Genomic DNA, 14,539 nt, shown 5'->3' on the forward strand with positions numbered 1-14,539 from the left:
AGTCACATTACCTTGTCCATTCTCTATTTTGCTATCAGTAAGCGCCTTGGTACCATCATAACAAAAAGCTTTAATACAATTCAAATTTAGTAATGCAGCATTTTGTTCAATCTTTTTCACTCGGTCCGCTATCTTGTCCAGCGCTATCACTTCCCCCTAAAAATTATAAATCAAAAGTTTTGAATGACATAAATAGCTGTTAAAACTGCTAACGTAAAGGTCAATATACATAATTTCAGATAACTAAAGAGCAATGCATAAAGCACCAGATTTACACAATGTATAATCTGTTTTAGCTCCAATTCAGTACACATGTGAAAAAATAGCTCCAAAGAACAATTGATGCCTGCATCTGAAAAATGTGACTTTCTCCATCTATTTGAGTCATCACATCATTCCTCATTTCTTAAGCGACAATGCTTGACTTAATGTGTTACAGTTTACTCATCACAAATTTCACCAAGACAACGTAATATATTTCATTCAAATACTTTAACATAGGTCAAGCTATAATTTTTCCATGTTAATAGTCTCTGTTAATAGTCTCTGTGGAGAGATCTGTTAAGTGGTTGCACTAATAACTACACACTTAGGAATGCAAATGGATTAAAAAAAAAAGCAACACCACACAGACACTTAAGTAGAACACTATTTCTATGTTTCAGGATTGTGTTATGAGTGCTGTCAATTTCTCCATGCTGGAAAATTAAACAGTTCATTAAACATAACAGCATTACATGTATATTACTGTACATCCAGGTTATAATTAGAACTATGAGTTAACTGGACACATAGTGCCAAACAGCACACCTCGCATCAGTAGAGTTATCACATGGCCATACCAATGTTCCTGATTATACACATTGATGCTACATTTTGAAACTTCCAAGTGATCTTCAAGGATAGCGCCATGTAAAATGCATTGCAGTAATCAAGTTGTGAAATGACATAGGCTTGAGTGACTATCTGAAGATCCACGTGATCCAAGAAAGGATACAACTGAGTACTGATGGAGATGTTCAAAGGCCCTCTTCGCCAAGACTGACATCAAGTAAGAACTCTGAGTTCAGGAGTATCCCTAGATTGCACGTCACCCTTGAATAAGAAAGTCTAATTCCATCCAAGGGTAAAAATGAAAAATTTCTAAATCTAGCTGACCTAACATTCACAACCATTCGGTCCTGATAGCTTTGATCAATTTCATTGATGTCCCTCCCTATCCAGGCCAAACAGCCTTCAAGCATTGAGACAGAATCTTGGCAGCTCAATAGGCCAGCCTGGAGTCAACAGATATAACTGGTATTATTAGCAGATTGATGATACTGAACTCCAACTGGCCAGTAAACTAATGGTTTCTTGTATATGTTGAACAGGAGGGGAGAAAGTGTTAAGAAGCCCTATGTTATCCCACAAAGGAGGGATTGGGGTATAATCTATTCCTCTTCAGCCAACATCAGAATGGCTCAGGAGGTAGGAAGAGAACCATGTAAAACAATGCTCCAAATTGCTAATATTTGAAATCCAGAAGGATACCAAGATTGAATGCATAAAAACTTGCCATGAAATCAAGGAGCACAAGAAAGAATACACTACCTCTATCCAAGTCTGCCACAGATTATATGCAAGTCCAACTGAGACTGATTCCATTCTAAATACCGAAAACTGAATGATATGGGACTAGATAATCTACTTTTTTCCAGGGGCACTGCAACTAGAATGGGAAGATTGGAGACAGGTCAAGTTAACCAAATGGCTGGATCCAGGAATAGTCTAAAGGAGAGAGTGCACTACCACTTACTTCAAGGCCAATAGCATCACCCCCTTTCTCTACCACCACAGCACAAATAATTTCCCTGCTAACAACCTAGGAAGGACCTCAGCCCAATAAGCAGATAAATAAACTAGGTAGCTTTCTTCAAGAGTCACCAATTCAACCCAACTCGGATTATATCCCAAGACTTATCCATCAGTCTATAAACTCATAGTTTATTGGATTGCCCACTTAAAAGTTCTTAGTTTCCTGGCATTTTTAGTTGCAATAATTTTTGCTAAATTTGTATTATGTCAAAATCTGCCTACTCTTTCTCCAAGGTAAGAGTCCAGAATGTATTTTACACTGGATGGCTATTTATGGCTTATAGACGGCATGTGCTTAAGTAGGATAGGGCAAAATTCAAAAAATGGAGGGGAAGGGAAACAAATCAGGGAGAGAAATTGAATTTAAACTCATTTAATTTTAATTAAATATATACCCCTCACATATTTCTGGGCATATGTTAGAAAAACGCCTATTTTCACATTAGTATTTATTTCTTGTATTAGTAGATTTGTGGTAACTCAGCAAGATCAATGTCCCTTTAGTGAGTCTACATATCTTGTTTAATTAGAAAGCATATACAAATTTCAAGTATGAAAGCTATGCTATTTTGAATTATCTGTGAATTTCAGCCAATGTGTGAAATAAGCTAATAAAATACAAGCAAGCTTCTTTGAAGAAAGAAGGAAGGAAGAAGAGAGAAATAGAGAAAGAGAAAGGAAGGAAGAAAAAGGAAGAAAGGAAAGGAAAGGAGGGAGGGAGGTATGGTAACTCACCTCATCATGCATTAGTGTTGCAAGGTGGGTAGTTTTGCCCCCGGGAGCAGCACACATGTCCAAGACTCTCTGTCCTGACTGAGGATTTAAAACATAACTCACAATTGATGAGGGCAAATTCTAGCAAAGGAAATGGTAAAAAAATATTTTAATAACCCAGAGATCACAAAAATACTGGAATATTTTTCCTGAATCTATGCCTGACCTTTCTTCTAAGATTCTAAACTGTCTTTTGATAGAAGAAGCTATTCCTTTAAAGTCAATATTTTCTCTTCCTCAGAGTTTTTGACAGGTAGATGATACTTGTTCTGACTCCTGTGGTTAGCTCCTATCCTTATTTTATAACTTTTAACGTATGATGTTGCCCTTTGTTGGGCAGCTGTAACTGTGTTTCTCTATCACATTGTAAACTGCTGTGAGTTGATAAGTGATATAAAAGTTTAATAAATCAATATATGCTGAAAGTTCCAAATCCAAGCATTCTCCTTATGGGAGGTAGATATTCTCGTCCTTAACTGGTAGATAAAATCTGAGTAGGTATAACTGAGAATTTATGCATATGGGAAAGGTACCTGAACAAAATGGTTGGTGTGGGGAATATGGTTACCCTCAGTCTCATAAGACTGTTCCTCATGGTATTCTCTAGCCTCTCCCATTCTGTATGCTCTGTTTCTCCCTCTCTCGCCATACTTCCAAACCAAGTCTTCGGATACACTCATCCCCTTTTTCATTTTCTAAGCCTGCTTATAGACACTAGATGAGACCCAGAGGCAATCTTAGAAATAGTAAAAGAATTATGCTTGATATTTTGCAGGATTAATTTTGGTTTATTTTGAATTAAAAGCACTTAAAACAATTAACATTATGTGAAACAAAATCCTGGTGGATGCCAAGTATCGAAAGATTCAATCGTTTCACCAACAATACTTTAGTAGATTATACTGATACTGAAAATGAAGTTCTTGGTAAACTTGCAATGGATTATATCGCAAGGTTAAAAAAAATTTAAATTAATACCTGGCAATTTGTGAATACTTTAGGTGGGAACACAATAAATTGAGAAATGTCTCGTTACTTTAAATGTACAAATGACACAACAATATATTAAATTCTACTTTTCTCCATAAAGTTTGAACTTTACAGCAAGGATTGGAGAAGTGGTCTTCCCAAGTCTGATGTTTTCTGCAAGAAAACCTTGAAAAAAACATCAGGATGAACTGATATACTTTCCTGAACTCTTGAACTGGAATAAAAAAGGAAATCCTAAACACCAAAGCATTTCACAAGAAGCACTACAGAAAATGGAAATACAGCTCACTCCCAAACAAATATATCAAATATAAAAATGCTACAATCTGATCATAAATACATTTGGATTTCAAGTTAAGATTTTTATTAGTTTACATGGCCTATGGTTTCTGACTTACCATGAGGTATGAATTCAGCCATATCACTATATGTCTAAGCAATAGCTATGCAGTATATGCGAATCCGGCCAGTCTATTTGATCCCAGGAATGTAGATGTCATTCTCAACTTACAACCACAATTGAGCGCCAAATTTATGTTGCTAAGTGAGAAATTTGTTAAGTGAATTTTGCCCCATTTTACAACTTTTCTTGCCACATTTGTTAAATGAATCACTGCAGTTTTTAAATTAGTAACATAGTTGTTAAGTGAATCTGGTTTCTCCATTGACTTTGCTTGTCAGAAGGCTGCAAAAGGTGATCATATAACCACAGGACACTGCAATCAACATAGATGTGAATCAGCTGTCAAGCATCCAAATTAAAATCATGTGACCATGAGGATGCTGCAATGGTCATAAGTGTGAAATATGGTCATAAGTCATTTTTTTCAGTGCCATTTGAACGGTCATCAAGGACTCCCTGTACTGAAACCTTAATGTTCAGAAAATAGTATTTATTTTGAATATAACATACCTGTAAAAATATATAACTGGATAACATATTGTCAAATGAGGGACTACGGTAAATTGGTTCAGTCATTTTTATTCCCAGCCCTCTGAAAGACATAACACAGGAACATGAATAAATTGTCTGCTCCTCATTTCTAGTTTGACATTATTTAAATGTATGTTACTTATTGGGGAATATCAGATAATACATGCTATTAATTTAACACATTCTGTTTTTACTTTCAGGAACATTAATTAGAGGATAAGCCCTTGGAATCCACATATTTTCAACTTAGTATAAAATGTCTTCTCTCAAATGGGTTTGTTAGGTGTGACTTAATTCAAAACAGACTGCTGTCATTGTTAATAATATCAAAATAATGTTCTTCCATAGGAATGTGGCTTGTAGTTTAGTTGGTTGATTTATATAATTTTATTAAATGCCCTCACCAACATATTATTCAAGAACTCTAGGGAAATTTCTAAAAATGTTGTTTCTGTACCATTAAAAGCTTGAAATTATGTTAAATAATCCAATCTGTAAAACTGATTACAGTCACTCCCTGAGCATAATAAAACTAACAGGATCCATGTAGCATTAAGAATCAGGAAAAAGATTGCAAAAGTTACTTGGAACTCTAAGAGAAAAGTGGGATGCAAATGCTAATGATAATGAAGAAGAAGATGAAATTATCATAACAGAGTCTATATCAATTCCAGATCAATATCTATTTGTTGTCCTCTAAAGAAATTTCTAATTCTTATTTTCTGTAGACTGTTTATACCTCTTATTACATTCCTGTTGTGGAATGCAACAAGAATGGAATTCCTTTCCAAGTCGACAATATAACATGAAAATAATTGTATTAGATAGGTTAAATCAATACTACAATTTCTAACCACCCAAAATTGTAACACTTTCCAAAACTAAGGATATTATGTGAAGGAAATTAATAAAGGAGAATATTTGTGCCTCAGGGTTGACATGAAGGGTCCTTGGTATTCTCTGAGCTTTCTTGCTTTCTTGCAGACGTTTCATTACCCAAACTAGTAACATCATCAGGGTTAGTTACTAGCAGTAACTACCGGTATCACCAATGATGTTACCTAGTTTGGGTAATGAAACATCTTGAAGAAAACAAATGAGAGAAAATTAACTACTCATTGCAAAGAAAGTCTTCATAGTTATTTTAGGACAATATAGACTAAACATTTCAATATTCTTAAGATTTTTTAAAAAGACAACACACAAAAAAGAGGGGGAGTACAAATCAAAATGTACTGTTAATTGATAAATAACTGCAATGAACATGAATAAATGCTTCATACTGGGCAGAATAGTTAGAACCCTATAAATAGGGGCATACTAAATTGTTGCAATCTGAGTATATCAACAGTGAAGCATATATTATTCCTGATACATTTATTAATTTGGCTGAAAAACATAGCATGGTTCAAGTAAAGAATGTCCCAGAGCTTTTTAAATCAATAAAATTATTCCAAAGCTACATCTTGATAAAAAAAATTCTGAATAAATTCAATAACTACTGTATATATAATTTTTGATAATCTTCATAAATGTTTATTAATATTTAACCATTTACCAAAGGTATGGAATAATAATAATAATAGGGTACCACTGAAAGGAATCTAGTAGCATCTTTTTCGACTTGTTTTAATAAAAAGTGCAAGCTTTTGGGAACTATCTTTCAATGTTTGCTACCCTAAACTTATATGATTCTACTACTACAGTGGCTATCATCTGACTCTTTTTTATTCAGGCCTTAACCATACTCAATTTTTTTTTGTTTGCTAGTAAAGAAAATCTCCATCTGTACTCCATCATTATTTTTAATTATTAATGTTAATAATATAAAAAATAAAACAATTTTAATAATTGCTTAATCTAGCCATGTCATTACTGAATCTATATTACTATCAAGGCTGCAACAAACTCTTATATAAAAAGTACTCTCTGTGGTTAACCATGGTCTACTGTATTACTGAAGCATAGAATCTAGATCATAAGTATCTGAAAACATTATCACTTTAACTGATCCTCGAAGATTAGTTCCTATGAGATTTCTTGATTTAGGATGATATCTGAGAATAATTTATTTGACTAAGTAATGAGTTTTTCAACTTATATCCAAATCCATACATTTGCACTGATGTTTAAAACAAAAGGCTATTTAATTCAGCATCCTAACCCTCTATTACCAACCCAAACATTTTGGAAAGCTCATCGAAGAGAAGAAAAACCCAACAGTATCCTCTTGCAATGGTACCTTTCATATTTGAACACCAAAAGTGGAAACCAAGAGGACTGATGACAACTCCATAAAACATAAAAAGTTACAAAAGTATTTATCAAAGAATAAATGTATACTACTGAAACTGCCGTCTTGGATTTTAACTTCTTTTTTCAGAACAGGCATTTTTTTTGTTGAAAAGCCTCAACATTGGAGAAATAAACCCAGCAGAAATTTGGGCTAAAGTATACATACTTTCAATGTGTTAAAAAACAAAATTAGTTGGATAGTGAGATGATTTACAAATAACCGTAGCTTTCTATTAAAATAAGCAATTTGGGACAGATTTTCAACCATGATTATATACTTCTGACTTACTTCAATGGGCCATTAGAAGTAAATATTTCATTGCGGCTCAATTCTGAAATCCCATTTCCAATGAAAACTTTATTCCCGGAAAACTCTTTGGCTCCTCTTTTGCATTTCCCTTCAATATCAGAGTACACAGAAACCATACTGCCAGCTTTCATGACTAGGGAAAAGAGAGGGAGAGACATCTATGGATTTTTGTTTGCCTTGGCTCAAGAACAAAGATCCAGACATTCACTGGGGATTTTGGAAGTCCACATACTCGAACCCCATGCGTCCAAAAGAATGCACTTGAGTCAAGATAAGCTCTGGAAAAACATCACTGATGTCTATTCCAGATGCAGACCTGGCATTTTTTTACATAACTTTTTAAAGAAATACATCCTTATTTTAATCCTCAAGAATTGTTAATGTTCTAACATGAAAGGGGAAAAGAGGGACGGTAGAATATTTTGGCTGAACCATTCATCTAAATCAGGGTATGAAAATAATCACAATAAAGCTCTGATACTATGTTGTTATGTTATGTTGCGTTTATTTATAGGCCGCCCTTTTCCCTGAGGGGACTCAGGGCGGCTAACAACTTATGGGAGGGGAAGACATACAATAACATAAAAATACAATATATAACTAAGATCAAACAACATTCATTCAATATTCGGGCGGGGGCAAACTATGGTCTTTACCCCCAGGCCTGGCGGGATAGCCAGATCTTGAGGGCTGTGCGGAAGGTCTGAAGGGTGGTGAGGGTACGAATCTCCACGGGGAGATCATTCCAGAGGGTCGGAGCTACTACAGAAAAGGCTCTCCTCCGCGTAGTTGCCAGCCGACACTGGCTGGCAGATGGCACTCGGAGGAGGCCTAATCTGTGGGATCTTATGGGTCGAGAGGAGGTAATTGGCAGAAGGCGGTCTCCCAAGTACGCAGATCCACTACCATGAAGGGCTTTATAGGTAGTAAGAAGCACCTTGAAGTGCACACGGAGGCCAACAGGTAGCCAGTGCAGCTCGCGGAGGATAGGTGTTATGTGGGCGAACCGAGGTGCACCCACGATCACTCGCGCGGCCGCATTCTGGACTAGCTGAAGCCGCCGAATGCTCCTCAAGGGCAGCCCCATGTAGAGCACATTGCAGTATTCCAGCCTAGAGGTCACGAGGGCGCGAGTGACTGTTGTGAGAGCCTCCCGATTCAGGTAGGGTCGCAACTGGCGCACCAGGCGAACCTGGGCAAATGCCCCCCTGGTCACAGCCGACAGGTGGTGATCAAAAGTCAGCTGTGGATCCAGGAGGACTCCCAAGTTGCGAACCCTGTCTGAGGGGTGTAAATTTTGACCCCCCAGCCTGATCGTTGGTACACTAGCCAAATTTTTGGGAGGGAAACACAACAGCCACTCGGTCTTTTCTGGGTTGAGTACAAGCTTGTTAGCCCGCATCCAGTCCCTAACGGCTTCAAGACCCCGGTTCATCACGTCCACCGCTTCATTGAGTTGGCACGGGGCGGACAGATACAGCTGCGTATCGTCCGCGTATTGGTGGTATCTTATCCCGTGCCTCCGAATGATCTCGCCCAGCGGTTTCATGTAGATGTTAAATAGTACGGGGGACAGGACCGACCCCTGCGGCACCCCATATGATAGGGGCCTTGTGGTCGATCTCTGACCCCCGACCAACACCGACTGCGACCTGTCCGAGAGGTAGGAGGAGAACCACCGTAAAACGGTGCCTCCCACCCCCACCTCCCGCAGTCGTCGCAGAAGGATACCATGGTCGATGGTATCGAAAGCCGCTGAGAGGTCGAGGAGAACCAAGATGGAGGCATAGCCTCCATCCCTGGCTCTCCAGAGATCATCGGTCAATGCGACCAAAGCGGTTTCTGTGCTGTAACCAGGTCTGAAGCCGGACTGGAAGGGGTCCAGGTAATCGGCTTCCTCCAAGGACCGTTGGAGCTGGTAGGCCACCACCTTCTCAACAACCTTCCCAATGAAGGGGAGGTTGGAGACTGGACGATAGTTGTTAAGTATGGCAATAGCAATAGCAATAGCAGTAGACTTATATACCGCTTCATAGGCCTTTCAGGCCTCTCTAAGCGGTTTACAGAGAGTCAGCATATTGCCCCCAACAATCTGGGTCCTCATTTTACCCACCTCGGAAGGATGGAAGGCTGAGTCAACCCTGAGCCGGTGAGATTTGAACCGCTGACCTGCTGATCTAGCAGTAGCCTGCAGTGCTGCTTTTTAACCACTGCGCCACCTTGGCTCTGATCCAAAGATGGTTTCTTCAGGAGGGGTCTCACCACCGCCGTTTTAAGTGCGGCGGGGAAGTGCCCCTCCCGAAGTGAGGCGGTAATAACCGCTTGGATCCAGCCCCATGTCACCTCCCCGCTGTTAGCAACCAGCCAGGAGGGACACGGGTCCAGTACACAGGTGGAGGCACTCACAGCCCTCATGGCCTTGTCCACGTCCCCAGAAGTAACATCCTGAAACTCAACCCAGCGATGGTCAACCAACTCGTCCTCTCGTGCCTCGGCTGGCTCTGCAAAGGTGGAGTCCAAATCCGACCGAAACCGAGCAACTTTGTCCGCCAAGAACTGGGCATAATCCTCAGCCCTACCCTGCAAGGGGTCCCCCGTATCCCTCTTATTTAAGAGGGAGCGGGTTATCCTAAACAGGGCGGCTGGACGAGACTCGGCGGACGCAACCAAGGTGGCAATATAAGATCTCTTTGCTGCCCTAAGTGCCCTGATGTAATCCTTGGTGCAGGTTGTTAAGAGTGCTCGGTTCGGTTCGGATTTATCGGACCTCCACAAGTGCTCTAGGCGTCTCCTCCGGCGCTTCCTCTCCCGGAGCTCCTCGGTGAACCAAGGAGGCCTCCGGGATCCGCCGCCTCGGAGGGGCCGTAGTGGCGCAATCCGGTCGAGGGTCTCCGATGCTGCCGAATGCCAGGCGGCAGCCAGAGTCTCTACCGGACTGTGGGCGAGAGTATCAGGAATAACCCCAAGCTCCGTCTGGAACCTCAAAGGGTCCATAAGTCGCCTGGGGCGGAACCACTTGGTCGGTTCCTCCTCCCTACAGTGGGGGTTTGGTCTTCGGAAGTCAAGCCTCAGTAGGCAGTGGTCTGACCACGACAGGGGTATGATCTCATTACCCCTCAGACCAAGATCACAAGTCCACTGCTCCGAGAGGAATACGAGGTCGAGCGTGTGACCCGCAGAGTGAGTTGGGCCCTGAATTATCTGGGTCAAGCCCATGGCTGTCATGGAGGCCATGAACTCCTGCGCCCCATCCGAGTGTTCACCGAGCGTAGGCAAATTGAAATCCCCCAGGACCATAAGCCTGGGGAACTCAACTGCCAGCTCGGCTACCAACTCGAGGAGTGAGGGGAGGGCTGCTGCAACGCTGTTGGGAGGCAGGTACGTTAGCAGCAGACCCACTTGACCCTTGAGGTCCAACCTCACCAGCAGGCACTCACACCCGACAAGCTCCGGAGCAGGGATCCTACGAGGAACCAAAGACTCCCGAATAACGATAGCCACACCCCCACCCCTTCCCTGAGCTCTCGGCTGATGAAGCACCTGAAATCCTTCTGGGCACATCTCTACGAGGGGGACTCCTCCCTCCGGGCCCAGCCAGGTTTCAGTAATACATGCCAGGTCTGCCCCCTCGTCTAAAATTAAGTCCCGGACGAGGGGAGCCTTGTGAACAACAGACCTGGCATTTAGCGACAACAGCCGGAGACCAGGGTCCTGACTACTCGCGCCATCTGGCCTCGGAGTGGGACCTATAGGGCCGGAAGGAGGGATCGCTGTAACATAGCGAACCCTCCTTCCCCGGTAATGGCCAGCCCTAAAGTCCCCGCCATATCTGCCCCTCCCCGTTATGACCGTAATGCTCCGACCCACTCCCGTGTCCGTGGTTCCCCCAACCACACCTACAGCTCCCGCGTTCCCGATCAGGCCCTCCGAATCAGACACACTCATTCGTTCACTCAAACAGTCCCCACGTGATAATTAAAACACACGAATACAACAATATAGGGTAATAAAAGTGGGCGCTTTCACTCAGTCACATGCAATCACATACACTCATCATACCAATTTAAAATAAAAAATTTAAATTAAAAATTAAAAATTAAAAATTGCGCAATGTGCAAAAAGCGTATAAGGCTTGTATAAGGTCTTAATTGTCTTAGTCTTCTCCTCTACAAGTCCGGTGGGAGTTCTGGCAAGAGTTCATTGAGTTCAATGGGGGGGAGCAGTTCAATGGGGGGGAGCAGTCCAGAGAGGGGTATTCTGTCCCTCTCCCTTCCTCCACGTCCCAGAAACTGTGCCCTAAGCCAGAAGGGTTTCCTCTGAAAGGGCTGAGATAACGTCTCTGGGCCTCCATAGATGATAATAAACCCACAAGGTGACCAGATTGCAAGTCCAGGCATCCAGCTACTATAAATAAAGGGGGCCAGGTGGCAGAGAGGCCCCGAAGCCGTGGAAAAATCACACAGGACAAGCTACACCAAGGGGTAGTAGCTTGTCCTGTGTGAGCCTAGCTGTCCAGATTGTGAGCCTAGCTGTCCAGATTTGTGAGCCTAGCTGTCCAGATTGCATCACACTATTGCCTACAAATAAGTAAGCTGTAAATAGGCATATGGATATTGAAGAAGCAGGATAGAAAGTATATTGACACTGTTGGAAAAGACACCCGAGAATACCGTGGATAATCTAGAAAGCTGGATCCTAAAATAAAACAATCCAGAGTTCTAACTCAAGGTATCAATGACCATATTCAAATTACTTTACTTCAACCCTATCATGAAAACTTAAATTTCAGAAGTGGTCCATGCTGGGAAACTTGAAGGAAAGAGAAGAGGTGACCAGTCATGGGTAGGTAGCAACAGCAGTAAGACTTATATAAAACTTCATAGTGCTTTACAGCCCTCTCTAAGCAGTTCACAGTGTCAGCACATTGCCCTCAACAATCTGGGTCCTCATTTTACTGACCTCGGAAGGATAGAAGGCTGAGTTAACCTTGAGTCAGTCAGGATCAAACTCCTGGCAGTGAGCAGTGAATTAGCTTGCAATGCTGCATTCTAACCACTGCGCCACCACGGCTACTAGATTGTTGAAATACTTGAAGGAATAGATTGGAGTCACATTTTCCTAGAGAAAATGTATCTATGTGAACCGACTTGATGGTGCATAATTAAATAGGCATGAGAAAATATATATGGAAAGAATGATGAAATGGGTATTGGTGGGGAGATGGTTGAAAATTAATAAATTAATACTTGGCCACAACGGGATACAAATACAAAAAAAACACAAGATGAAAGCTATATTAAAAAGGGGAAACATATTTTAACACTTAAACAGTTTTCTATTTCCTCTATACATATATATGTATTATAAACATAGACAAAATCTTCTATGATTTGAGACTGTGCTCCTGTGGGCTAGAGGTGTTGAAAGATAAACTGCTCCAAACTCAATTGCAGAAAATATGACTTCAGCAACAGAGTGGTCAATGCCTGGAATGCTCTACCTGACTCTGTTGTTACATCCTCAAATACCTACAGCTTCAACCTTAAACTGTCTATTGTGGACCTCACCCCATTCCTAAGAGGTCTATAGGGGCGTGTATAAGTGCACCAGCGTGCTACTGTGCCTGTCCTATTGTCCCCATTTATTTATACCCATTTCCTGTGTTCATGTCCTTGTTTATACTTATACTTGTTATCTCGTACATGTTTGACGAACTAAGTAAGTAAAATAAAAATAAATAAACTACAGCCCGTTCCTGCCATCTTACAAGTTCTTTCCCAGTTAAAACAGCTGGCAAATTCTAACCTTGTTTTTATGTGCAGTAGTTACCAGAACAGTATCAGTCAGTCTCCTTGAATGTAGCTTCATTTTGTTATGCTGCCTGTAAAATTAGGCCGACTTTAATGAGCCCACCCACCATCGTAATAATTTATTCTATTTTGTTTTTACTTTATATTTAACTTACTTTTGTTTTCAATTCTAGACAATGACCATAATAAAAATATTCATTAAATATACACAATCACTCTTACATTTTGAAGCGGATATAATCCCAGGAGCATAAACATGTGCTCCACGAAGCACTGCACTTCCACACTGGGCATCAACAATTACTTCATTTGGCAATCTTTGCAGATCCTTTCTGTAATAGAAAAATGATATTTAAATAAAATTAGTTTATTAATATTAATATTTAAAAAAGCTAACTTGACCACTTCCCACTCCCACCCACAGCAAGCATTCTTTTTTCCTATTTACTGACAGTACATTTGTTTTCTAGATTTTTAATTTTATTTGAAGCCTTTCGATTTTAAAGCTGCAACTATAATAATTGTATGTAAAAGCCACATTAAAGAATGTAAATATGAGTTTCATAAAACTAAGGAGTTATCTAAAAAGAAGTAACATTTAGAAAGGCCACATTATTGATAGATCACACATATGATCTGTTTCTAGATGTCTGAAATATAACCACATAGAGCTCCTTTTTTGATTTCGTGAAGATTCTTCAAAATAGTAGACCCCCATTTCTGGGCTGTGGATCAGTACCAGCCCATGGCCTGTTGAGAACTGGGTCATGTAAACGGCAGGTGAGCATGTGAAGCTTCATTGTGCATACATGGGATTCAGGTTGAGCTTGCCAACCATCTCCTGCTCCCAATTGCTGCCACCACTGCCAGTCTGGGAAAAGTTGGGGACTGCTGTTTCAGAATACATGGTAGAACAAACACAGCATCTATCTGAGACTTATTACAGCAGCTGCCGGATGTCTATGAGAGTCAAGCAATCCTAAAAAAAGATTGAGGTGCTTTAATGCTTTAATGACTTTCAGGCAGGTGCTGCATTAGCGTTCTTTTGTGTTCTGAAGCACTTCTTCATAATCCAATCCAAAGCTCTGCAAATTGCTAGTAATTGCAATTTTCCCCATCAAGCATCACAGAAAAATAAATATTAAATATTAAAACACTGACATTCTAGAGAAAGAGATTTCAGATGCTTTCCTTTCCTCCTCCAGTAGAGAGATAATTATAAAAAAAAATCAAAGTTATTGATAAATAAGCTGTTTTAAATAGGATAAAAATATTTCAAATTATCTTTTGTTTACCTTTTGTCCGAGCATGCAAAAGCTGTATAAAGTCATGCTGTGAATCTGACCTGCTTGAAACTGCATGTCAGATTTTATCAAAGAAATGTTAGGGATCATCCATGGAAGGCAAACACATAAGCTCAAGATTTCCTGCAATTTATCTCCTTCATATCAAGTTATGGTTTAAAATGAATATGTTAATATTCGTTAATAATGAATATTATTAATTTCATGTTGATAAGCAGTGATAATGGGCAAATATTTTTCATGTATCAGCTGTATATTCAAAATC

General features: G+C 40.3%; 1 protein-coding gene across 6 annotated transcripts in view; it reads right to left on the reverse strand.

The window, feature by feature from the left end:
- NSUN6 (NOP2/Sun RNA methyltransferase 6) overlaps positions 1-14,539 on the reverse strand; it is a 31,011-nt gene that overhangs the window by 5,214 nt on the left and 11,258 nt on the right. For 5 of the 6 annotated variants that reach the window (XM_087712671.1, XM_087712668.1, XM_087712670.1 and 2 more), the window contains 5 exons: positions 13,193-13,302; positions 7,140-7,293; positions 4,535-4,616; positions 2,593-2,712; positions 12-156 (listed from right to left, as the gene is read on the reverse strand). In XM_087712671.1, coding sequence (XP_087568797.1) covers positions 12-156; positions 2,593-2,712; positions 4,535-4,616; positions 7,140-7,293; positions 13,193-13,302 — 611 coding nt within the window. The remainder of the gene's footprint in view (positions 1-11; positions 157-2,592; positions 2,713-4,534; positions 4,617-7,139; positions 7,294-13,192; positions 13,303-14,539) is intronic. The other variant, XM_087712672.1, reaches the window with a different exon arrangement.

The sequence above is a fragment of the Thamnophis sirtalis genome, unplaced genomic scaffold (assembly GCF_051295495.1).
Source record: "Thamnophis sirtalis isolate CommonGarterSnake01/CBP01778 unplaced genomic scaffold, rThaSir2_p1.2 scaffold_4, whole genome shotgun sequence".
Lineage (NCBI taxonomy): Eukaryota > Metazoa > Chordata > Lepidosauria > Squamata > Natricidae > Thamnophis > Thamnophis sirtalis.